Below are 24,710 nucleotides of genomic sequence, written 5' to 3' on the forward strand. Positions count from 1 at the left end.
ATGACACTGAAGCACAAAGACTTGACCATCTGAGGTCGGGTTGCTACAGGTTTGCAGAAGTGAGTCAACTCTTCACTATGAGATTGCTCCAGATCTGACAGCTCGCAAGCCAGGGGTTTTTTTAGAAAGATTCATAGGCCGACAAATTTTGGGTCTAGCAGCACCGCGGGCCGTTTTGGGCCTACTAGCCACCCGCCAGCCTTAAAGTTTCAGCCCACGAGGATCTCCACACGGACGGAAAACGGGAAGCTCAAAAAGACACGCGCTCTCCACTAGTGGGGAGCACGCCTCGCATCTCCGGATCCGCTCCGCATTTCGCCTTCCCTCTCCCCCAAATTCAAAATCTCTCCCCCCCAAACCCGCTCCCACCTCCCCACCCCGCACCATGTCGCCCGCCGCGGCCGTCGCCGGCGCCGACGAGACGAGGCGCCTCGCGGGCGAGGCGGCGCGCGTGCTCGACGAGTGCCGCGCCTCCCTCGCCGTGCACCCGCGCAAGCTCCGGGAGCTCGCGGCGCTCCGCGCCTCCTCCGCGTCCGGCGGCCGCTTCCTCCCGGCCTTCTGCGACGCCCTCACCCCGCTCTTCGAGGTCCTCCGCCGCTCCCCCGCCTCCGACCGCGTCGCGCGCTTCGCGGCGGCCTTCGCCTCCTCCTCCGCCCCCGCGGGCGCGGACGGCACCGGGTTCCTCGAGGGTTTCCTCCGCTTCCTCCTCGTCGCCTCCGCCGCCGCCCACCGACCCGCGCGCTTCCGCTCCTGCCAAATCATCTCTGAGGTGAGTGTTCGGCAAGCTGTGAGTAGATTTCTCTCCAGTTGATAAGAAGAAGAGTACTTTATTTTCCTCTAGATGCGTGATTTCGTTTTGCCTAACTTCAGTTTTCATTAGAGATTTGAGGAGCTTGTATAATTGCTGTTGTAAACGTGGTTAATGATGTGTCCATTCTGTACCTCTTAGCCTTAACCTAAGTTCGATCTGGTTATCTCAGTTAGTTCCAGTAAAACGTTAGCTAAAAGTTAAAAACCCTGTGATAACTTCTGCCCCCATGCAGCTTTGGTTACAGTGAACTGATCCATTTCTTTCCGCGTTTTAATTTGCCTGTGAATAAGAACGTAATTTGAGCAATTCTTAGTTCAGGTAGTGTCAAGATTACCACGTTCACCTAAAGTACTTACTTTCTGACATTGACAATTCTTCTCGTAGATTATAATGCAATTACCGGATGATGCCGAGGTGAGTGATGAGATTTGGGATGAAGTGATTGATGCCATGAAGATTCGGGTACAGGATAAGATCCCAGCAATTCGGGTTTTTGCTGTTCGTGCATTGTCTCGTTTTGCGATTGATGAAGAGGATGGTGGCATCATCGATATTTTTCTTGAGACCCTAGAAAAAGAACAAAACGCTGTATGTCAGATCAACTCAGTGCCCTTAATATTTATTTTAGATTCCTTGTTATTGCATCTGATGGAGGCTTTGTTTGATTTGAGAAGGAGGTCCGAAAGACAATTATTTTGTCTCTTCCACCATCAAGTGCTACACTGGAGTCAATCATTGAATCAACGATTGATACCAGTGAATCAGTTCGGAGGGCAGCATATTCTGTGCTTTCAACTAAATTTCCCCTCCAAAGTCTTAGGTGAGCAATTCTTTCCACTGGAACTAGAAAAGCCAGTTGACCAATGCCTACATATGAAATGCACAACTGGTTACCAACACCATGTGAGTGAATTGATGGTTTTCTTTTGGTTCAGCATCAAGCAGAGGACAACTCTCCTTCACAGAGGCCTCTCAGATAGGTCTACATCTGTGAAAAGTGAATGCTTGAGGATGCTGAAGGAGGAGTGGCTTGTAAAGCATTGTGGTGGAGATGTCATTGCCCTTCTCAGGTTTCTTGATGTCGAGACTTATGAGTTAGTTGGAGAATCCGTGATGGGGGTGCTTCTGAAGGATGGTTCTGTGCGAGTTCAAGATGGGCAAACTATCAGGCAGTACTTCACTGCAAATACCGAGGATGCTGGTAAATCTGAACAAAACCCCATGCCTTTTATGTTGCAGATTTCTGTGAAGTTTAATATGATCGTGCTGAAAACTGAATTTCCGAGAAGGAATCATGTGGTTGCAGTTGCACTTGAGTGAAATAAGTAAACCTGAAACAAAACAATGAAAATGACAAACCAACGACTAAACTGTATTTTTCCATTGTCAAATTGACTTTCTACTACAGCGTGCATATAAATTATCTGGTTCATAAAGTTTGTCATTTCCCATCATAACTTTCTGCTACTGTTTAATATCATCATCTACACTATATTTGTGCAGAGCAAGTTTCCAGTATCAAGCTCATGGAAGCTGAGGTTGCTCTTTACTGGAAAGTCATGTGCATGCACTTGCAGGCTGAAGCTCAGGTAAGCATCAGTCGTTTTAGCTTTGCTATGCACCACAATTACTGAACAATTGTTTATGGCACTCCTGCAAGAAGGTAGTGCTGCATGTTTATTTTCGCGATAAAATGCAAAAGCACTTGCGTTTTGTTTGTATATGTGGACTACCTAGCCCCTTTCCATCAGTTCAGACTTTTGGTTGCGTTGGCTAGTGCATGAAGCTTAACATGGTATCAGGGCCCATAGTCTTGCGTTCAAGTCCCACTCTATGTCCACGTATAGGCCTCTTGAGCCATACCTCTGAGTCTATTCACGTGTTGACTTCCCGTGTCACACATGAGAGGGGATGTTGAAGTGTATATATGGATTACCTAGCCCTTTCCATCAGTTCGGACTTTTGGTTGTGTTGGCTAGTGGATGAAGCTTAACACGTTTCATTTCATTGGTAAGTTAGAGATGTTCATATACACAGAGAAAGGTTCAGAAGCCTTGATAGAGGACATCCCAGTGCCTGAGCAGTAGCACTCTCAGTCCTAAGGCACCAGCTCTAGCCCAGAGTCTTGTTTGCTCCCTAATTCTGGCCATCATTTACACAGCCATTGTGCCAATGTGCCATACTTTTCCTACCTTAGGGCATGTTTGGTTTGTTTCTAGTTTGACTTAGCCAAATCTTGGGCAAAGAGTTTGGCAAAGGTTTAGTTGCAACCATGTACCTCACCTTTATATACTCATTTTGTAGCCAATTTTTACCACAAATGTGATGACTAATTTGGCCACCACAAACACTGGCTTGGCAAACTTGTGCCACTGAAATATGTAAACAATATGAAAAGCAACCAAACATGCCCTTAGTAACTTGTGGTATGCCACAGCTAGGTGTTTAGGCGTGCCAAACTTACCGTAGTGAACTAAATAGCCCTGCTATGTGTTTAGCACATTAAAGGACTATCCTTCCAGGATTGAACATATGAAAAGAGAAATACATTTAGCTTTGTCTCAGAAATACTTCAATAATAGAGAATTAAGTCATTGCTCTGTATCATTGCAAATATCAGTGGTGTTGGAAAATACCATCAAGTGCCACTGACATGTGTCTACAAGACTCAACTATCAGTATTGTAATTGCACCAAATGACCAAAGCTATAAACTGGAAAATACCTTCCAATACAAGGATGATAATTTGAGCCTGGGGCTAGTGTCCACCTGCCATATGGCACAATTGATAGTATTCCAGCTTGGTGATCTTTTACGGTGATAAATAAAAAATATTGCCCTTCATCATATTATAGTTTCACTGGGTTTTGTAAATATACTACAATGTGGGTATAATTATGTGTTGGAGACGGCATCTATGTCCATGACACTTGTGACTGGATGGAGTAACATACAAGGCCTCTTTGATTATCAGGATTCGAGAATTGCAATAATTGAACGACTGTGTACTATTGCTATGCATGGAGTCCTGCAAGATTTTTTTTTTGCACCATATGAGAAACAATGAAATATTTCCAAGTGGTTTGATTTACTAGAAAATTTCCTATGAAACGCAATGCAGCAGAATCATTAGGAAAAAAAATCTATAGGATACAGTCCTACAAGTCAAACAACCTACATAGGAAAACTTCTAAGGATTCCTATCCTTCAAAATTCGTATTAATTTCCTTTGAATCAAATAGGCACTTTTTGTTTAATATGGGCATATGGCTTGGTTACAGAAATGGTCCAGTGCAAACATCATTCATTGTATGTCAAGGTTTCCCTACATGTTGTAATATCTCATGAACTATTGTTATTTGGAGGTGATGAAAGGACTAATGGTGCTTGCAAGTGCCAGCTTTCCATATTGTTGTTGGACGTAGTTTTGAGCAAGTTTTAGGAAACATACTTTCTTGTAATCCTGAATTCAGCAAAGGGTCATGGTTATTCTACTGATACTGGCTTGTTCCTCGAATCAATATACAAGTTCAAATAAACATCAATGGTTTTTTTTTTTGGTTAGTGAAACACTGAACAAGATTACCAGAGTATTAAGGCCCAGTAATTATTCTTCAGGTCAAAGGCTCAGAGGCTGCAACAACTACAGGGACAGAGGCAGCAGTATATGCTTCTGAGGCGTCGGATAAAAATGATCTTCTTGATGGTGTCCTTCCTAGCACAGTTGCTGAGTTTGTTGATTTGGTAAAAGCGCACCTTTCAGCTGGTAAGCATGAATACTGATTGTACTTTTCAGGAGCAACCAGTTAGTGAATCTTCAAGAGACCGGCTTAACCGGTCCAACCACGGTTCAAATATATTATTGAATTTCTTTTTAGAATAATATCCTATCATTTTCAAGCTATTCCCTGGAAAATACCTATCATTTTTCCAGTTGAACTGCCAGTCCGGTCTGATTTTTACAAATATGGTTACAATTGGCTATCTTTTCTTCAAGACAACAGAAATGGAGCATTTTCTCACATGTGAAAATTGATTTCTTTACGTGTTTATTCCATTTCAGGACCAAATTATCACTTCGCGTCGCGGCAACTATTATTGCTTGGTGGAATGCTTGACTTTTCCGATAGCATGAACAGGAAAGTTGCAAGTTCATTTCTGTATGAGCTTCTGAATAGACCACTTGAACATGAAGTCGATGAAGATGGAAACCAGATCGCCATTGGTGATGGTGTCAGTCTTGGAGGGGACCTGCAGTGGGCCAAAGCAGTCTTAGAATTGGCTAAAAAGGTTCATGCTTCTATTGGTGAATTTGAAATGGTGATTGCCACTGTCGTTGAAGAACTGGCTAGACCATGCAGGGAGAGAACTGCTGATTTCATGCAATGGATGCACTGTCTGGCGGTGACAGGTCTTCTTCTAGAGAATACTTCAACCTTACGAAGCCTGGAAGGCACGGCAATCAGACCATCTGAAGTGCTTCAGTCATTGTTGCTTCCTGCAGTAAGTCTGATTGTTATGCAGTCCCCTAGGTGTATAGCTTTATAACATTTTGCAGCTTTTCTAGGTACTAGCTTTATAACATTTTGCAGCTTTTCTAGGTACTAAGTGCATGTGTTCTTAAGGTTCATCAATTGAGTGTGGGTTCTAAATTTGCTGCCCTTGATCTTACATCGTGCAGGCAAAGCAGAAACATGTTGACATACAGAGGGCTGCTTTAAGATGCCTTTGTCTTTTTGGCTTGTTAGAGAACAAACCAAGTACAGAGTTGGTGAAGCAGTTGCGTTTATCATTCATCAATGGGCCTGACTTGGTTAGTGCCATGGCATCCAAGGCCTTGATTGACCTTGTGTCTTGGCATGGTCCACAAGAATTAGATCAAGCCATTGGAACTGAACCATCTGATGCTAATTATGAGAAGACTCAGTTTGCTCCCGTGGACATCTCTGATTTGAATGATGATGATCTAAACGTTGGAGTTCTTAGTATTCTGTTTTCTGGATTTCATAAAGATGACTGGGAATTCAGCCCAGAGGGTGATAACCATGATAATGTCCTGACCATTCTTGGTGAAGGTTTTGCAAAAATTCTTCTTTTGAGTGAGAACTATCCAAGCATATCCGCAGACTTGCATCCTGTTATACTAGCTCAACTTGTAAGATTATATTTCCTGGAGGAATCTAAAGAACTCGGAAGGTCAATTACTCATATTTCACCCTTATTTTTTTTCAGTTCTTTCTCACACACCCTGATGTTTCTTTCTTTATCCAGATTGAAACAGTGTCTGTCTGTCTTCTTTCTCCATTATCCAGCCCTTTCAGAGAAGCACAAGGCGAGTTGATAAAGATATTGTTCATATTTTCCAGGATATTCTTTTGAAAAAGGACTTCAAACTAAAAGTACTGACAATCTTTCCTTTTTATAGAGATGTGTCTCAAGTGCATTTGTACCACTCATGAGAGCCATGTGGCCAGGTATCCATGGTAATGCTGGGGGTAGTGGACCTGTTGTTTCGAAAAAGCGTAAACAGGCAGTCCAGGCTGCCCGTTTTATGGTTCAAATGGTACAAAGTCCATTGTTTTCAACGGAAACAGCAGAGCAAGCTTGTATGAGTCCCGAAAGCCTTTCCAGTTCACCAGGTCCGTTTGTCAATTATGACATCAGTGAGGAAGGGCTTGCCATCCGTATTGCAGTGGAGGTACTGTTAAGAGCTCTCTAAACCCTCACTTGCTTCTATAATTTTGTTGCAACTTTGTGATGCACTGTACAAATCATCCATTTCACCTGTTGTCTCATGCACATTGCACCAAATTCTCTGGGAATAAAATCTATCAAGAGTTGTGTGTGAGAACTGACATCAAATGCTTGGAATGTTGTAGGTAGGAAATAGCCAAGACAAGAAGAGCGCGCCTGTGAAAGCATATGCCTTGGCTTTGTGCAAGGTTGCCGTGCTTCTAAGATTCCGGCAATCAGAACAGAAGGCCATCAAGTGCATGAGAGGACTGGTGAACACATTGGCTGCTTCAGCGGCTTCTGACAAGGACCTTATGAAGGAGCTCGCTCAAATGGCATCAAGGCTCAAGTCACTTGATGAGTCCCCGGAGGAAGAACTGCCACAAGATCAAGCCGATGCCATATTCGGTATGTCCAACAAGTCGCATCATACGCATTAACAGATGTTCACATTCCTGACAATTTGTGTCGTACCTGGGTGTCTTGTTTCAGAGCAACTAGGATTGGCTGGTGGTGTCAAGCTTGACGCCGCCAATACAGTGGTGCCACCAACGCCAGCACCTCCTCGGTCAGTCCGGGCTCCTCCAGCCAGGAGAAGAGCAAGGCGGGCGGCATCGTCTAGCGATGACAGCGAAGCGGAAGCCGAAGCAGAGAGCTTGGATGTAACATCGGTGAGCCAGGTCTCGGCCACTCCCAGCGTGGCCACGGCACGCGCTCAGAGAGCAAGCAAGACTGCGGCCCTGAGCAAGTTCAAGTCTTCTGTGAAGCCTTCTCTGGAGGCTGCTTCTGACAGTGAACAAGACGAGATGTCCGGACTGACTGATGAGGATCCGTCCGATGATTCCGACGACCCCGACGAGGAGGAGTCTTAAGTTTCTTGGGAGCTGAGGTATCTGCTGGCGTTCTTGACCGGAAGAACCCAGCAATTGTTATTTGAGGTATGCAGGGTGACACTGCCACTATGTATTGTTTCTTTTGAACTAGTAGATCATGTATTCAGTTGCTCTTCAGCTTGCAAAGCTGGAAAGATTATGCTTTGATTGACGTACGTAGATTCGATTCAAGGATCAATGAGATTGTATAAAGAGCTCTACATGAAAGAATATTGCTCTTTTACACTATTGCTTGTCTTTATTTTTTATTTTTTCAAATTTGGGTGTCTGAATTCGGTGTCTACACACTGAAATTTGGGTGTCAAATTCGGTGTCTACAATAAAGTTTGACAAGAACCACTCAACCTTATAGTCATTTAGAAATTTCAACCAAAAGCCTCGGGCAGTCATCCAACCCTTCTACCACACAGTATTGCTTCCAAACAGCTCCGGGCCTCCTGTCCATATTTACTTTTGCACGCCTCCAAATGCTCAACACTGTAAATTTGCCTTCTAGCAAAATGTGCGTCAAAGTTGGTCTATGCTATTTCGGCTCCAAACTCTCAAAAATCTACCTCCAAAATTTTCCGCATACTCAACGACAAGTGGGACCAACCCTACATTTGACAACACCTCACTCATGTGTTGCGGGCGGTTGAGGCGAGTGGCGGCGCACTTGAGGAGCAGTGAAGGAGCAGTGTGTCGGGGAGAGGGACGGAGCAGTGGCGGTACAGGTTTAGCATCGCCAGCGAGCAGTACCAATCTGAAGGTTATGATGAACTCCTCCAAACAGAGCCTACGCTGGATTGCATTTCCCTCTTCTTTCAGAAGGAAACAAAATTTTTGTCTTACTTGAATAATCAAATTATCAATAAATCATCAGAAGAAAACATACTAAACGGCAACAGCCACCGAAAACAAATGGTTGCTCAAAGCTGTTAACCACCAATTACAATGTTACTGCTGGACTAGAACTAGGAACTGCAGTTCAAATCTACGGTTTTCAAGCTTGATGTAAGAGACATGTAACATATGTGCACACAACTGGGAGATGACCAACGGCAACTCGGCAGCAAACCACACATAAAACAAGCTCAAATTCAAAGCCTCAGCCAAGTTCTAGGTTCAATGTGATAAGATGCAGCATCTTAGTCAACATTCATTGCTCCAGAATGATAGGTGTCCAGCTCCTTGTCCAATTGGTCAGCCGATTTCACCAACCCCTTCCGTACATAGACGCCACGTCCACGACCTCGACCAAAGGTGCTACGGCCACGGCCACGGCCACGCCCACGGACCGATCCTCCTCTTTGAGCAAAGCCGTTGTTGCGCTTCCACCTGAAGGTAAAACACAATGTGTTAATCAAGGTCAAGGTAATAAATAAGTATCTAGTAATAAATAAGTATCTTACAGATAATTATGTATGGAATATTTTCACAGAACTATGATACAGAAACTTTGCCTCCGAAGACAAGAAAAATAGCTCACACGACCAACAGTAAAATATATTTGGCTCTGCTATGCACAGGCAACAATCAAATATGTGCAATCAGCTTTTTAGTTGGAACTGTACCAAGTATGATTAGTTGCCAGCTCCTACCATGAACTACGACATGCATTAAGCTCAACGATACATCTAGAAATATCTAGCACCACCACAAGGTTCAGAAAGATGTGTAGTCACAACACCAGGGAACAAAATTTCACATGTCGTACAGGCACACAAAGGTTCATAGCAACCACCTGTTGCCAGACTTTAATCGATTGCCATTTGAGTCAAGGTTCAAAGCTGCACTGCTCGTATTTTTATCCAGCAAAAGAAATTATGAAAATATTGAATCCTAAGAACCTACCCAGGAAGGAAACTAGACGAGTCAGTTGCACCTCGACCAAACCCATTTGGATGGGACCTGAAAACATCATGTAGTCAGAAACAGAAAGGCAGAAATTTCAAGCTACTATAATGTGATTGGTAAATTTAATGGGCATGGATCCTCTAACTAAAAGATGCACTTGCAAAGAAGAGCCATACATCACAACTTCTCTCTGTCCTCTTCCTCTTGCGCCTGAAACAACATTAACACGAGGTGCAGGAGCAGCAGCCAAACCCAAATTTGCTCCAATCATTTCGATCTTCATTTCTTTCCCATCAAGGCGTACATTATTATATCGTTTCAATGCTTGAACAGCTTCACTCCTCCTAGTGAATATCACCTCAGCTGAACCCTGCTCAAGAATATCCATAAAAAATGACCATATAATATTCTGGCATGCACTAGTCTTTTTCCGAGCAAAGCTGTAGAGTAGGACCACCAGAATATGCTCTATTTTATGGCCTATCATAATTTAATAGAGGCACCAGCACTTTCACTAACGTTTGGCAGGCAAAGGTAGATAAATATTCAAATAAGATGAATGAGGTAAACAAATAATGCTACTACTTAAGATTGGAGTATTAGGTTAAATAAGTTGCCCAATGACTATCAGAAGTAAGAAAGTAAAAAAAGGGCGTACCCAGTGCTGAAAGCTCCCACACAAGGTGGGATCTTAGGAAGGTAATTTCTAGACAGCCTTACCCTTGCATAATAATTCTGCAAGGAGGCTGGGTTCAAACCACAGGACCTTCAGGCCACAAGTGGAGAGACCATTGATAGTAAGATTATATTAAAAAAAGGCTGTTCACACAAAGCTTCTGTGTGTCATACTGTCATGTATGTTTTGGGGCCGTGAAGAGCTTGGTGGACACAAGTTCTAAGGTCAAAGGTCTAAACTAGCAATAAATCAAAGCCAGATTCAGCTTTGGGCAAGCAACATCAAGTTTGACATGAATAAACATACAAAACATATTGCAGGAGAAAAGGATACCCTGTTATCATTTCATACACTTACAAGAGTAATTATGTGTGTTATTATCAGTCTGTGCTGGGCCAAATTCTAGCTTATAGTTGGTAGATCCTAAGTTCATTACAAACAACCATGCACATGATATGTTCATCATGAATGATCAGGCATATGTTTGGGCAGAAGGCACTTGCTCGTAGCATAAGATTTGCAGAAGTGAGTGCTTAATTGTAAAAACTTGCAGAAGAAAAACAAGCATTCATAAAAGACTTACAGTTGGGTGTCTATTATTGTCATAATGAACAATGCAGTTCTTCAAATGACCCATTTCAGAGAAAAGTTCCTGAAACAGTTGTTGGCAGATAAGATCAGGTCGAGAAAGTCCAATATGATTGAAGCTGTCGGATATTCCAGCATGCATAATATAACAATCCAGCTACCTGTAAATCTTCCTTTGTCACTCCGTAGTGCAAGTTTGAAACATACAGCTTGGTACCAGTTTCTATCCCAGGAAGTCCAGCAGCCACCATGCTATCCTCAAACCGATCATGTGTCCATGCAAAATCCTTTGTTTTGTTGAATGACTGATGATATTCCACAGCATGCACACCCAGATTGTGATGATAAATTGTTAGCATAATCCCCAAAGCTCATCAATCCACAGTATTTGACGAGTCAACTAGCATCAGCAAAACTATAAAACCATACACCATTGCATAAAATGGGTGCTAGCTGATAGCCCCTGTATGAACCAAAGACCTTATCCAGAGAAATAAGTATCCAACAGGTTAATACATAGTCCATCAGCATGCTGACCATGAGAAGAGACAATGTGTTTTTCAGTTTGAAGCATTAACCAGAACAAACCAACAAATATCTCGCCACAAAATTGTCAGCAGCTAAGAGGCAGTTCTCAGGGCATTTTCAAATTGAGAAACCTCTCGGATCCTCTTTGAAGCTCCAGAGTTCATAAGTATGGAAGATATGATCTGAACTGAGCCCTGAGGTCTGAGCTGTCCCATTTATTATGTTCATAGCCACTTCTTGTCAAGTATGTATTGTAATTTGTGTTCTTGAGGGTATACAGTAAAACAGCGATGGTTTTGTGCTTGCCTTGGCAATAGCATACGATGACGAGCGAGTATTGACACCAAGTGGCCTTTGGTAAGGCACTCCCCTTCCACGGAAGGTTCCAGCACCGCGTCCACGGCCTAAACCACGGCCTAGCCTTTGGCCATCACCTCTGCCTGACCTTTGGCCATCACCTCGGCCTCGACCAACCCTCTGTCCCCTTCCCCTTCCTCTTCCCCTCCCACTTCTGTTCTTAATCATATCATCAAGTGACATATTCAAAGCTGCCTCCATTACAATGAAAACTTGGATTCAATAGGGAGAAAGCCCTGCAAGAAGGACAAAGAAGTTTAATAGTGATGTGGTGTAAGCAAGCAGAGTAACAAAGATGCACCCACCGATATAGAAAAAACCCATCAAATTAAGGTCACTGGTTTCTATACTAGTAGAAAAAAGGAACAATACTCCAGAAGCAGCAGCTCTTCCAAACTTCCTACTACGCTACTATTGTGCTTGTCCGACACATACACTACGAATAATAGGCTGATAAACTTCAGTCTTTTCGAAGTTTTCGTCACCGTTCAGGATGACACTAACAATCAGGTTATCAGGTACACCAGGCATCCGAATGCAAGTAACCTTTACCAGTCAACATAGGAAGTGAAGTAGTACAAGAAAAGCTAATTTGTAGAACACATCAGGTTCATGAGGACAGCCTGGCTAGATCTCTGCATCCATCCTTCTTATCACACTCTTCTAACAACAGAGCAGTCTACACCATAGTCACTACCATAGCGCCTAAGCTACCCAGCCTCGCCATCGGGGGTTCCCACGAACAGCACCGAACTGGAAGAACATAAATCCGGCTCCCGTTCATGACAACATAAACATGCACCGCGGTTACCAAGAACCCACGGGATCCCACCGCGCTAGGGCTTTGCGCATGCCAGTGACCCAATCAACGAAGTAGGAGTATATTCGTAGTGATACCAGTGCTAGCGTAGTTCCGAAAGGTCAGGGAAGTCACCTCTGGGCCTGGGTGGACCCTCTAGGGTTCTCCGGCGGCGGGCAGATCCTGGATCTGTGGGGTGGGGGATTCTCCGCCTCCCGTCGTTGGCAGGAAGCACGGAAGGGAGGGCGAGGGGGGCTCGGATCTCTGGGCCTTGGACGGCGGCGGTGTCGTGGTCGGTCTGCGTCTCGGCGAGGTTTGCCGATGGAGGCTCGAGGTGAGGGCGGATGCGGAGTTGGGAGGAGAGAGACGACTTCTTTCTTTCTAGGGTGGAAGAGAAGGACGACTTGGGTGCGGGTCCCAGTGGATTGGGTTCTGCTTTTATTTGCTGCCAGGGAGAGAGAGAGGGAGATAACTGGCGCCAGTCGGTGGGCTAAACCGCCTTGTGTGCTGGCCGGGCCCAATACGAGTTCAACGCTAGTTCCCGCGGCCTGCAAAGTTAAAGTCAGCAAAGCCCGTTAAAAGCCGCAAGTCCTTAGCGGGCCTGTTTCACACCGCTCCGCTCTACTAAAAAAAAGAGCCGAATAGAGTACGAAATCACTAACTGGGTATGAATCCCTAAAAAAAACTAATTAAGCATGAGCATGTGCGCCGCTTGTCGCAAGCTGAGAGTTTTCCTTTTTTTCGCAGATCCGTTTATTCAAAACATTTTACTCTTAAATCGTGCGTCCAAATCTTGAACCGTTTTCACCATTGGATTCATGTGTCGAGATCTTCAAAACTAGATCTCATGTTGATAGATTTTGATGAACTTTTGTTACGAAAAAAACCGACGAAAAAACCGAACGGCTGGCAGGTCACAACATTGGACGCTCGTCACGCCTAGCGACGTCGTCTGCAGCACATAACGTCGTCGATCACCACACCTACGACCTACGGTTGCAACATTTGACGCCACCAGTCGGCCATGGTTGTTTCCACTAGCCCCTTCCAACATCGTCAATAAGAGGTCGTAGAATCGCCAAGTCGCTCCTAGCATCACTCGCGATTGGTCACATCAGCTCTTGGCGACTAGTAGCGCTAGTCGTCAAGCACATCCACACACACCTTCTCTCCCCTCATCGCAACAAGTGATCGAGCACACAAACAGAGAGTGTGGGAGGGCTTAGGCGGTGTGCACAAGGATGAAGATCCACGTGCACCTTCTCTCCCCTCCTTGCAACACATCATCGAGTCCACAAAATAGAGAGTGGGAAAGGGGTTAGGCGATGTGAATGGGAATGGGGATCCACATGCACCTTTTCTCCCCTTCTTCTAGCACATGATCGAGCCAATGACAGAGAGTGTGAGAGGGGTTAGGCCGCATGCATGGAGATGGAGATCCATGCACACCTTATCTCCCCTCCTTGCAGCACATAACCGAGCCCACAAATGGATAGTGGGAGAGGGGTTAGGCGGCGTGCACGGGGATGGAGATCCACACACACACATTTCTTTCTCTTCTCCTTGCAGCACATGATCGAGCCCACAAACAAAGAGTGTGAGAGGGGTTAGGCGGCGTGCACGAGGATGGAGAACCACGCGAGCGGGGCTGTGGAGGTAGGCGACAACCCTCGCGACCCTGACGGGCCTTGCTGCAACGAAGGAGGAAGGAGGTCCATGGATTTGAGCGAGGTAGAAGACATGTGAGAGAGAATATAGAGGAGATGAGAAAGTCGGTGCACAGGAAAAAAGACAAACAAGTGGCTTGGGAGGCTTCCTCTATGGATGAGGGGGGAGGGTGGTGTGTTAGGCGTGTAGGCTGGGATGAGACAATCTGCACAGGGGCCCACAAATGCACATGGTGTGCGTGACTTCTCGGTCGAGATCAGTCGGCCGATTTGGAACACTTTCTAAAAAATGATTTCTCTAGACAAAAACTCATAAAAAGTTCTCGAGTCTCATTTTTACCTTACTACGAGTAAACCTCTCATTACCCTAAACAACTAATAAACTACTTACTATGCTCTGATCGATTTTCCTCTCGTCCAATATGTGATTGTGAGGTCAGAAAAATTCATAGAATCGGCATACACCCCCATCTATAAAATCGTTGTTATAATAGATTATTCATGCTTTCCACTATCTCTATTTTTTAGTGCACACAAAATGAGTGGTGCAACCCCGTATTTAGCACCAGGGTGGGGGTTAGAATGCACTCCAAACCCAACTAACATGGCTTGAGTGAAGTTTTGAGCTCATGCTTCATCACCTATCTAATGGAACCATACTCTTGCAAGCCTAATTCCCATGTCTAGGTGCATCTAGATCCATATATAATTGTACCTATTCACCCACTCTAGGTCCATCTTGATCCTTGCAGCGGTATGTGATGAGGAGCGTGTTCTCAACTATAAGGGGTCAATAAAGGGACATCGCTTGTTGAATCAAAATAGGGCACGAGGGCCTCTCATGCTAGTCAACGTCCACATTGCCCCTAAAGCGTTATTCGTGCCCTATTTCTATTGTCGATTTTGGATGCGGCGACAAGTGTTCGGTCACAACTACCATGCTATCCCGGTTTATGATAATTACTTCATATTGAAAAAGGATGTCGTTGGAACCATTGGGTTCTCTTATTACCAGAAGTGCACAACTACAATGTAGATGCTTGCCTATGGCACAATCGCATATCCATGGGACGAGTACCTCTGGATGTATGAGAGTGAAGGAAATATGCCCTAGAGGCAATAATAAAGTTATTATTTATTTCCTTATATCATAATAAATGTTTATTATTCATGCTAGAATTGTATTAACCGGAAACATAATACATGTGTGAACACATAGACAAACATAGTGTCACTAGTATGCCTCTACTTGACTAGCTCGTTGATCGAAGATGGTTAAGTTTCCTAACCATAGACATGAGTTGTCATTTGATTAACGGGATCACATCATTAGGAGAATGATGTGATTGACTTGACCCATTTCGTTAGCTTAGCACTTGATCGTTTAGTTTGTTGCTATTGCTTTCTTCATGACTTATACATGTTCCTATGACTATGAGATTATGCAACTCCCATTTATCGGAGGAACACTTTGTGTGCTACCAAACGTCACAACGTAACTGGGTGATTATAAAGGTGCTCTACAGGTGTCTCCGAAGGTACTTGTTGGGTTGGCGTATTTCGAGATTAGGATTTGTCACTCCGATTGTCGGAGAGGTATCTCTGGGCCCTCTCGGTAATGCACATCACATAAGCCTTGCAAGCATTGCAACTAATAAGTTAGTTGCGGGATGATGTATTACGGAACGAGTAAAGAGACTTGCCGGTAACGAGATTGAACTAGGTATTGAGATACCGACGATCAAATCTCGGGCAAGTAACATACCGATGACAAAGGGAACAACGTATGTTGTTATGCGGTCTGACCGATAAAAGATCTTCGTAGAATATGTGGGATCCAATATGAGCATCCAAGTTCCGCTATTGGTTATTGACCGGAGACGTGTCTCGGTCATGTCTACATTGTTCTCGAACCCGTAGGGTCCGCACGCTTAACGTTACGATGACAGTTTCATTATGAGTTTATATATTTTGATGTACCGAAGGTTGTTCGGAGTCCCGGATATGATCACAGACATGACGAGGAGTCTCGAAATGATCGAGACATAAAGATCGATATATTGGACGGCTATATTCGGACACCGGAAGTGTTTCGGGTGATTTCAGAGAAAACCGGAGTGCCGGAAGCGTTACCGGAACCCCCCCGGGGAAGTATTGGGCCTTAGTGGGCCTGAGGGGAGAGAGAGGGCAGCAGCCCAGGAGGTGGCGCGCCCCCTCCCATGGGGAGTCCGAATTGGACTAGGGGAGGGGGCGCGGCCCCTCTTTCCCTCTCCCTCTCCCTCTCTTTCCTTCCCCCTTCCCTTTTCCTAGTTGGACTAGGAAAGGGGAGTCCTACTCCTACTAGGAGGAGGACTCCCCCCTCCTTGGCGCGCCTCAAGGGCCGGCCGGCCTCCCCCCTTGCTCCTTTATATACAGGGGCAGGGGGCACCTCTAGACACACAAGTTGATCTTCGTGATCGTTCTCTTAGCCGTGTGCGGTGCCCCCCTCCACCATAATCCTCGATAATATTGTAGCGGTGCTTAGGCGAAGCCCTGTGACGGTAGACCATCAAGATCGTCACCACGCTGTCGTGTGACGGAACTCTTCCTCGACACTTTGCTGGATCGGAGTCCGGGGATCGTCATCGAGCTGAACGTGTGCTAGAACTCGGAGGTGCCGTAGTTTCGGTGCTTGATCGGTCGGGCCGTGAAGACGTACGACTACATCAACCGCGTTGTGCTAACGCTTCCGCTTCCGGTCTACGAGGGTACGTAGACAACACTCTCCCCTCTCGTTGCTATGCATCACTATGATCTTGTGTGTGCGTAGGAATTTTTTTGAAATTACTACGTTCCCCAACAGTGGTATCAGAGTCTAGGTTTTATGCGTTGATGTTGTGCACGAGTAGAACACAAGTGAGTTGTGGGCAATATAGGTCATACTGCTTACCAGCATGTCATACTTTGGTTCGGCGGTATTGTTGGATGAAGCGGCCCGGACCGACATTACGCGTACGCTTATGCAAGACTGGTTCTACCGACGTGCTTTGCACACAGGTGGCTGGTGATGAAGCTATGTACCTAGGGTAGGGTCATGGACCTGTCCAGCATACCCTCCCCGAGGACATCTTTACAAAGAATCAGAAGCAGTCGAAGAGAAAATATCATCCACTCGACCATGAAGATGTGCTCACTCGACTTCCTTGAAGACACTCGGCCACCTTGAAGACACTCGACCACCAGAAGACGAGAAGCCCTCCACTCTGCAATGGTCACGACTTAAACCATAGCATTATGAGCATTTATAACACTTTATTGTAGACGTTACCAGTAATGCCCCACCTTTATGAACATTGAACCCTGTGTAATGGAGGGGAGCTGGGGTCCTGGCGCACTCTATATAAGCCACCCCCTCCTCTGGGACAGGGGTTCGCACTTTTGTAAACACACACACACACGTATAATCCAGTCGACCGCCTCAGGGCACCGAGACGTAGGGCTGTTACTTCCTCTGAGAAGGGCCTAAACTCGTAAAACTCGTGTGTACAACTACTCCATAGCTAGGATCTTGCCTCCTCATACCTACCCCCATTCTACTGTCAGTCTTAGATCCACGACAGTTGGCGCCCACCGTGGGGCAGGTGTCTTAGCGACTTATTGGAGAAGTTGCAATTTTTCTGATCCCCATCATCATGGTTCCAGGCGGAGGTTTGGCTGAGGGCCACGAGATCCGTCTCGGCGCGCTCATGTTTGTCGCCGATGACTCCGCTTGGCTTCAGGAGGCACCACTCGACGTCGATGCGCTCCCCGCCCGCGGGGCGACGCACTTTCACGCGTGCATCCGTGGCGTCCTCCTGCGGCAACCGTTGACCCAGTACCAATCGACTCCTGTGACTTTCCCCCTCCCTGCGACCTGCCGGAACAAGCACACCGGCCGGTCGAGGGTTCAACGGTGGGTGAAGCATGCGGTGGCCCACCAGTCGGCCACCCCTCAAGTCGCGGCACTCGAGCCCGACGAGTCTCTCTACGGCCTGTTCGATCTATCGACTGGCTCCGTAGAGACTGCATCTGAGTGCGGCAGCAATGACTCGGCAGCGGAAGTCCTGATGGTCAATGGACCACGCGGTCCTCCTGGCTTCGATCGTGAAGACGGAGGTGACGGGAACGGCGATCCGTCGCGCGTTCACGAGGAGTACCGCCCCGAGCCTCTCTCCTCGCACCAGAGAGAAGAACTTCGTCGCCGAAACATGGATGCCTTGCATACTCCTATAGTTGGAGAAACGCCCGAGGCCCAGGCCTTGGAACAGGCTCGCTTGGCAAATCTAGTTGAGCGCACTCGGCTGGAGAACCTACAGCGCGCACTCGACGATCGCGCTCGTCAACGTGCTCCTGAGTCCAGCCGACGCCAACTTTTTCCACCTCCGGCTCAGGTATACCGAACACCGATCCAAAACCTAGCAGCTGCGGCCCGGATAGCAGAGTCGATTCAACCTTCCCAGTCAGAAGCTGGCCGAGGTCTGGCGCAGATTAGGGCCTTGCTCCGGGCAGCAGGAGAGCAGAATACGACCGTGTCTCAGTCGCGGGATAGGATCCATAGCAGATCTATGGTCGCAGATACGGTCCAGTCGGCCCATAGCCCGAGATCGCCCCCGAGGCGTGAGGGACGTGGAGAGCGGCGTGATCAGTACAGAAACCAGGAGCAGTATGATCGTTGAGCCGATCGCGATGGTCGCCGTCGAGTGCCCACGCCTCCTCCAAGGAGTGGGTCGTACGTGCCGCGGCCACATGAAGACATGCGCCCTAACAGCGTCGAAAGAGGTATTCCAATCGACCCTAGGGAGCCAGGCTTTGATGCGAGATCTATTCTCGTACAAGGCTTGGTCGACAGAAACAGAGCTCACCGAGATGGCCATGACAAAGGCCCGCAAACCAGCAACAGGGTGCATGTCTCTGGCCCAGAGTGCTTCAGCAGAGCTATCAGAGCTGCAGTGATTCCCCCCAACTTCAGGTTGGTGACTGGAGTCAGTAAGTTCACCGGAGAGTCCAAGCCTGACACCTGGCTCGAAGACTACCGAGTGGTTGTCCAGATTGGTGGCGGCAATGATGAGGTGGCCATGAAACACCTTCCTCTGATGTTGGAGGGCTCGGCTAGGGCGTGGCTGAATCAGTTGGCGCCTGGCAGCATCTATACTTGGGAAGATCTCGCCCGAGTGTTTGTCAGAACGTTTGAGGGTACTTGCAAGCGGCCAGCAGGTTTGACAGAATTACAGTGTTGCGTCCAGAAACCGAATGAAACTTCGAGAGATTGTATCCAGAGGTGGATCACCCTGCACCACACGGTGGAAGATGTGTCTGATCATCAGGCAATTTGTGCTTTCAAGGAAGGCATCAGGTACCGAGAGTTGAATCTGAAATTCAGTGGGACAGGAAACATGACTTTGACTCGGATGATGGAAATCGCCACCAAGTATGCCAATGGTGAAGAGGAGGAGCGATTGCGGAGCGGCAAGCACAAAGCAGTCGCCCAAGAAGCCGGAGGAGGAAACTCCAGTCGGAAACAAAAACGCAAGGCCGAACCAGCTGCTCCGGGTGAGGCCTTGGTTGTGGTTCAAGGAAAGTTCAAGGGGAAGCCCAAAGGGCCGTGGAACCCCAAGAAAGTAAAAGATCAAGATGGAAATGACGTGTTGGATCTGCCGTGCCATATCCACACCAAAAAAGACGAAGAAGGTAATTTCATTTACCCGAAGCATACCACTCGACAGTGTCGGCTCCTGATCCAGCAGTTCCGAGAGAAACAGCCCAAGGAAAAGGAGAAGGAGGCAGACAAGGCTGAGAGTGAAGGGGAAGATGATGATGGTTATCCTCACGTGAATTCCACTCTGATGATTTTTGCTGATGTTGAAAACAAGAGTCGATTGAAAGTCATCAATAGAGAAGTGAACATGGTTGCTCCGGCGACACCCAATTACTTGAAATGGTCGCAGACTGCCATTACGTTCGACCAGTCTGATCACCCAGCGCACATCGCCACCCCTGGGAGGCAAGCGCTGGTGGTCGACTCGGTGGTCGAAGGCACTCGACTGATAAAGGTCTTGATGGACGGTGTGTTGGGGAACGTAGTAATTTCAAAAAAAATCCTATGCACACGCAAGATCATGGTGATGCATAGCAACGAGAGGGGAGAGTATGATCTACGTACCCTTGTAGATCGACAACGGAAGCGTTAACTTGGTTGATGTAGTCGTACGTCTTCACGGCCCGATCGATCAAGCACCGAAACTACGGCACCTCCGAGTTCTAGCACACGTTCAGCTCGATGACGATCCCCGGACTCCAATCCAGCAAAGTGTCGGGGAAGAGTTCCGTCAGCACGACGGCGTGGTGACGATCTTGATGTACTACCGTCGCAGGGCTTCGCCTAAGCACCGCTACAATATTATCGAGGACTATGGTGGAAGGGGGCACCGCACATGGCTAAGAATATGATCACGTGGATCAACTTGTGTCTATGGGGTGCCTCTTGCCTCCGTATATAAAGGATCCAAGGGGGGGTGCGGCCGGCCCTAGTAGGAGGCGCGCAGGAGGAGTCCTACTCCTACCAGGAGTAGGACTCCCCTCCCTTTCCTTGTCCAAGTAGGAGAGGGGGAAGGAAGGGAGAGAGGAGAAGGGGGCGCCGCCCCTCCCTCCTTGTACAATTCAGACTAGGGGGAGAGGGGGCGCGCGGCCTGCTCTGGCAGCCCCTCCTCTTCTCCACTTTAGGCCCATGAGGCCTATTAACCCCCCGGGGGGTTCCGGTAACCCCCCGGTACTCCGGTTTTATCCGAAACTTCCCCGGAACACTTCCGGTGTCCGAATATAGCCGTCCAATATATCAATCTTTATGTCTCGACCATTTCGAGACTCCTTGTCATGTCCGTGATCACATTCGGGACTCCGAACTAACTTCGGTACATCAAGACTCATAAACTCATAATATAACTGTCATCGAAACCTTAAGCGTGCGGACCCTACGGGTTCGAGAACAATGTAGACATGACCGAGACACGTCTCCGGTCAATAACCAATAGCGGAACCTGGATGCTCATATTGGCTCCTACATATTCCACGAAGATCTTTTATCGGTCAGACCGCATAACAACATATGTTGTTCCCTTTGTCATCGGTATGTTACTTGCCCGAGATTCGATCGTCGGTATCCAATACCTAGTTCAATCTCGTTACCGGTAAGTCTCTTTACTCGTTCCGTAATACATCATCTCACAACTAACTCATTAGTTGCAATGCTTGCAAGGCTTATGTGATGTGCATTACCGAGAGGGCCCAGAGATACCTCTCCGACAATCGGAGTGACAAATCCTAATCTCGAAATACGCCAACCCAACATGTACCTTTGGAGACACCTGTAGAGCTCCTTTATAATCACCCAGTTACGTTGTGACGTTTGCACAAAGTGTTCCTCCGGCTAACGGGAGTTGCATAATCTCATAGTTAGGAACATGTATAAGTTATGAAGAAAGCAATGGCAACATACTAAACGATCGGGTGCTAAGCTAATGGAATGGGTCATGTCAATCAGATCATTCATCTAATGATGTGATCCTGTTAATCAAATGACAACTCTTTGTCCATGGTTAGGAAACATAACCATCTTTGATTAACAAGCTAGTCTAGTAGAGGCATACTAGTGACACTCTGTTTGTCTATGTATTCACACATGTATTATGTTTCCGGTTAATACAATTATAGCATGAATAATAAACTTTTATCATGATATATAAGGAAATAAATAATAACTTTATTATTTCCTCTAGGGCATATTTCCTTCAGTCTCCCACTTGCACTAGAGTCAATAATCTAGATTACACAGTAATGATTCTAACACCCATGGAGCCTTGGTGTTGATCATGTTTTGCTCGTGGAAGAGGCTTAGTCAACGGGTCTGCTACATTCAGATCCGTATGTATCTTGCAAATTTCTATGTCTCCCACCTGGACTAGATCCCGGATGGAATTGAAGCGTCTCTTGATGTGCTTGGTTCTCTTGTGAAATCTGGATTCCTTTGCCAAGGCAATTGCACCAGTATTGTCACAAAAGATTTTCATTGGACCCGATGCACTAGGTATGACACCTAGATCGGATATGAACTCCTTCATCCAGACTCCTTCATTTGCTGCTTCCGAAACAGCTATGTATTCCGCTTCACACGTAGATCCCGCCACGACGCTCTGTTTAGAACTGCACCAACTGACAGCTCCACCGTTTAATGTAAACACGTATCCGGTTTGCGATTTAGAATCGCCCGGATCAGTGTCAAAGCTTGCATCAACGTAACCGTTTACGATGAGCTCTTTGTCACCTCCATATACGAGAAACATATCCTTAGTCCTTTTCAGGTACTTCAGGATGTTCTTGACCGCTGTCCAGTGATCCACTCCTGGATTACTTTGGTACCTCCCTGCTAGACTTATAGCAAGGCACACATCAGGTCTGGTACACAACATTGCATACATGATAGAGCCTATGGCTGACGCATAGGGAACATCTTTCATTTTCTTTCTATCCTCTGCAGTGGTCGGGCATTGAGTCTGACTCAACTTCACACCTTGTAACACAGGCAAGAACCCTTTCTTTGCTTGATCCATTTTGAACTTCTTCAAAATCTTGTCAAGGTATGTGCTTTGTGAAAGTCCAATTAAGCGTCTTGATATATCTCTATAGATCTTTATGCCTAATATGTAAGCAGCTTCACCGAGGTCTTTCATTGAAAAACTCTTATTCAAGTATCCCTTTATGCTATCCAGAAATTCTATATCATTTGCAATCAGTAATATGTCATCCACATATAATATCATAAATGCTACAGAGCTTCCACTCACTTTCTTGTAAATACAGGCTTCTCCAAAAGTCTGTATAAAACCAAATGCTTTGATCACACTATCAAAGCATTTATTCCAACTCCGAGAGGCTTGCACCAGTCCATAAATGGATCGCTGGAGCTTGCACACTTTGTTAGCTCCCTTTGGATCGACAAAACCTTCCGGTTGCATCATATACAACTCTTCTTCCAGAAATCCATTCAGGAATGCAGTTTTGACATCCATCTGCCAAATTTCATAATTATAAAATGCGGCAATTGCTAACATGATTCAGACAGACTTAAGCATCGCTACGGGTGAGAAGGTCTCATCGTAGTCAACCCCTTGAACTTGTCGAAAACCTTTTGCGACAAGTCGAGCTTTGTAGACAGTAATATTACCGTCAGTGTCAGTCTTCTTCTTGAAGATCCATTTATTCTCAATTGCTTGTCGATCATCGGGCAAGTCAACCAAAGTCCATACTTTGTTCTCATACATGGATCCCATCTCAGATTTCATGGCTTCAAGCCATTTTTCGGAATCTGGGCTCACCATCGCTTCTTCATAGTTCGTAGGTTCATCATGATCTAGTAGCATGACTTCCAGAACAGGATTACCATACCACTCTGGCGCGGATCTTACTCTGGTTGATCTACGAGGTTCAGTAGTATCTTGTTCTGAAGTTTCATGATCATTATCATTAGCTTCCTCACTAATTGGTGTAGGTGTCGCAGAAACAGGTTTCTGTGATGTACTACTTTCCAATAAGGGAGCAGGTACCATTACCTCGTCAAGTTCTACTTTCCTCCCACTCACTTCTTTTGAGAGAAACTCCTTCTCTAGAAAGGATCCATTCTTAGCAATGAATGTCTTACCTTCGGATCTGTGATAGAAGGTGTACCCAACAATCTCCTTTGGGTATCCTATGAAGACACATTTCTCCGATTTGGGTTCGAGCTTATCAGGTTGAAGCTTTTTCACATAAGCATCGCAGCCCCAAACTTTAAGAAACGACAACTTTGGTTTCTTGCCAAACCATAGTTCATAAGGTGTCGTCTCAACGGATTTTGATGGTGCCCTATTTAACGTGAATACGGCCGTCTCTAAAGCATAACCCCAAAATGATAGCGGTAAATTTGTAAGAGACATCATAGATCGCACCATATTAAGTAAAGTACGATTACGACGTTCGGACACACCATTACGCTGAGGTGTTCCGGGTGGCGTGAGTTGCGAAACTATTCCGCATTGTTTCAGATGTAGACCAAACTCGTAACTCAAATATTCTCCTCGACGATCAGATCACAGAAACTTTATTTTCTTGTTACGATGATTTTCAACTTCACTCTGAAATTCTTTAAACTTTTCAAATGTTTTAGACTTATGCTTCATTAAGTAGATATACCCATATCTGCTTAAATCATCTGTGAAGGTGAGAAAATAACGATATCCGCCACGAGCCTCAACATTCATCGGACCACATACATCTGTATGTATGATTTCCAACAAATCTGTTGCTCTCTCCATTGTACCGAAGAACGGTATTTTAGTCATCTTGCCCATGAGGCACGGTTCGCAAGTACCAAGTGATTCATAATCAAGAGGTTCCAAAAGTCCATCGGTATGGAGTTTCTTCATGCGCTTTACACCGATATGACCTAAACGGCAGTGCCACAAATAAGTTGCACTATCACTATCAACTCTGCATCTTTTGGCTTCAACATTATGAATATGTGTGTTACTACTATCGAGATTCATCAAAAATAGACCACTCTTCAAAGGTGCATGACCATAAAAGATATTACTCATATAAACAGAACAACCATTATTCTCTGATTTAAATGAATAACCGTCTCGCATTAAACAAGATCCAAATATAATGTTCATGCTCAACGCTGGCACCAAATAACAATTATTTAGGTCTAATATTAATCCCGAAGGTAGATGTAGAGGTAGCGTGCCGACCGCGATCACATCGACTTTAGAAC

The 24,710-nt window shown here is 45.9% G+C and overlaps 2 protein-coding genes across 2 annotated transcripts; one reads left to right on the forward strand and one right to left on the reverse strand.

Annotated features, from left to right (window-relative positions):
- The first annotated feature begins 289 nt into the window (after window positions 1-289).
- On the forward strand, window positions 290-7,665 carry EMB2656 (ARM repeat superfamily protein). Its single transcript, XM_087537156.1, has 12 exons — window positions 290-769; window positions 1,196-1,399; window positions 1,486-1,631; window positions 1,747-2,012; window positions 2,315-2,400; window positions 4,430-4,577; window positions 4,875-5,314; window positions 5,493-6,007; window positions 6,083-6,143; window positions 6,237-6,509; window positions 6,691-6,952; window positions 7,037-7,665. The coding sequence occupies exons 1-12, from the start codon at window positions 386-388 to the stop codon at window positions 7,414-7,416; spliced, it is 3,165 nt and encodes a 1,054-aa protein (XP_087393282.1). The 5' UTR covers window positions 290-385; the 3' UTR covers window positions 7,417-7,665.
- A 646-nt stretch (window positions 7,666-8,311) lies between these two features.
- Window positions 8,312-12,644, reverse strand: LOC125530293 (THO complex subunit 4C). The gene is made up of 7 exons (XM_048694689.2): window positions 12,357-12,644; window positions 11,372-11,658; window positions 10,699-10,842; window positions 10,533-10,601; window positions 9,450-9,643; window positions 9,271-9,327; window positions 8,312-8,754 (listed from the first exon to the last, which is right to left on the reverse strand). The coding sequence occupies exons 2-7, from the start codon at window positions 11,621-11,623 to the stop codon at window positions 8,565-8,567; spliced, it is 906 nt and encodes a 301-aa protein (XP_048550646.1). The 5' UTR covers window positions 11,624-11,658; window positions 12,357-12,644; the 3' UTR covers window positions 8,312-8,564.
- Between the last annotated feature and the right edge of the window lie 12,066 nt (window positions 12,645-24,710).

Source organism: Triticum urartu, chromosome 7A (genome assembly GCF_056163025.1).
Source record: "Triticum urartu cultivar PI428250 chromosome 7A, HENAU_Tu73, whole genome shotgun sequence".
Taxonomy (NCBI): domain Eukaryota; kingdom Viridiplantae; phylum Streptophyta; class Magnoliopsida; order Poales; family Poaceae; genus Triticum; species Triticum urartu.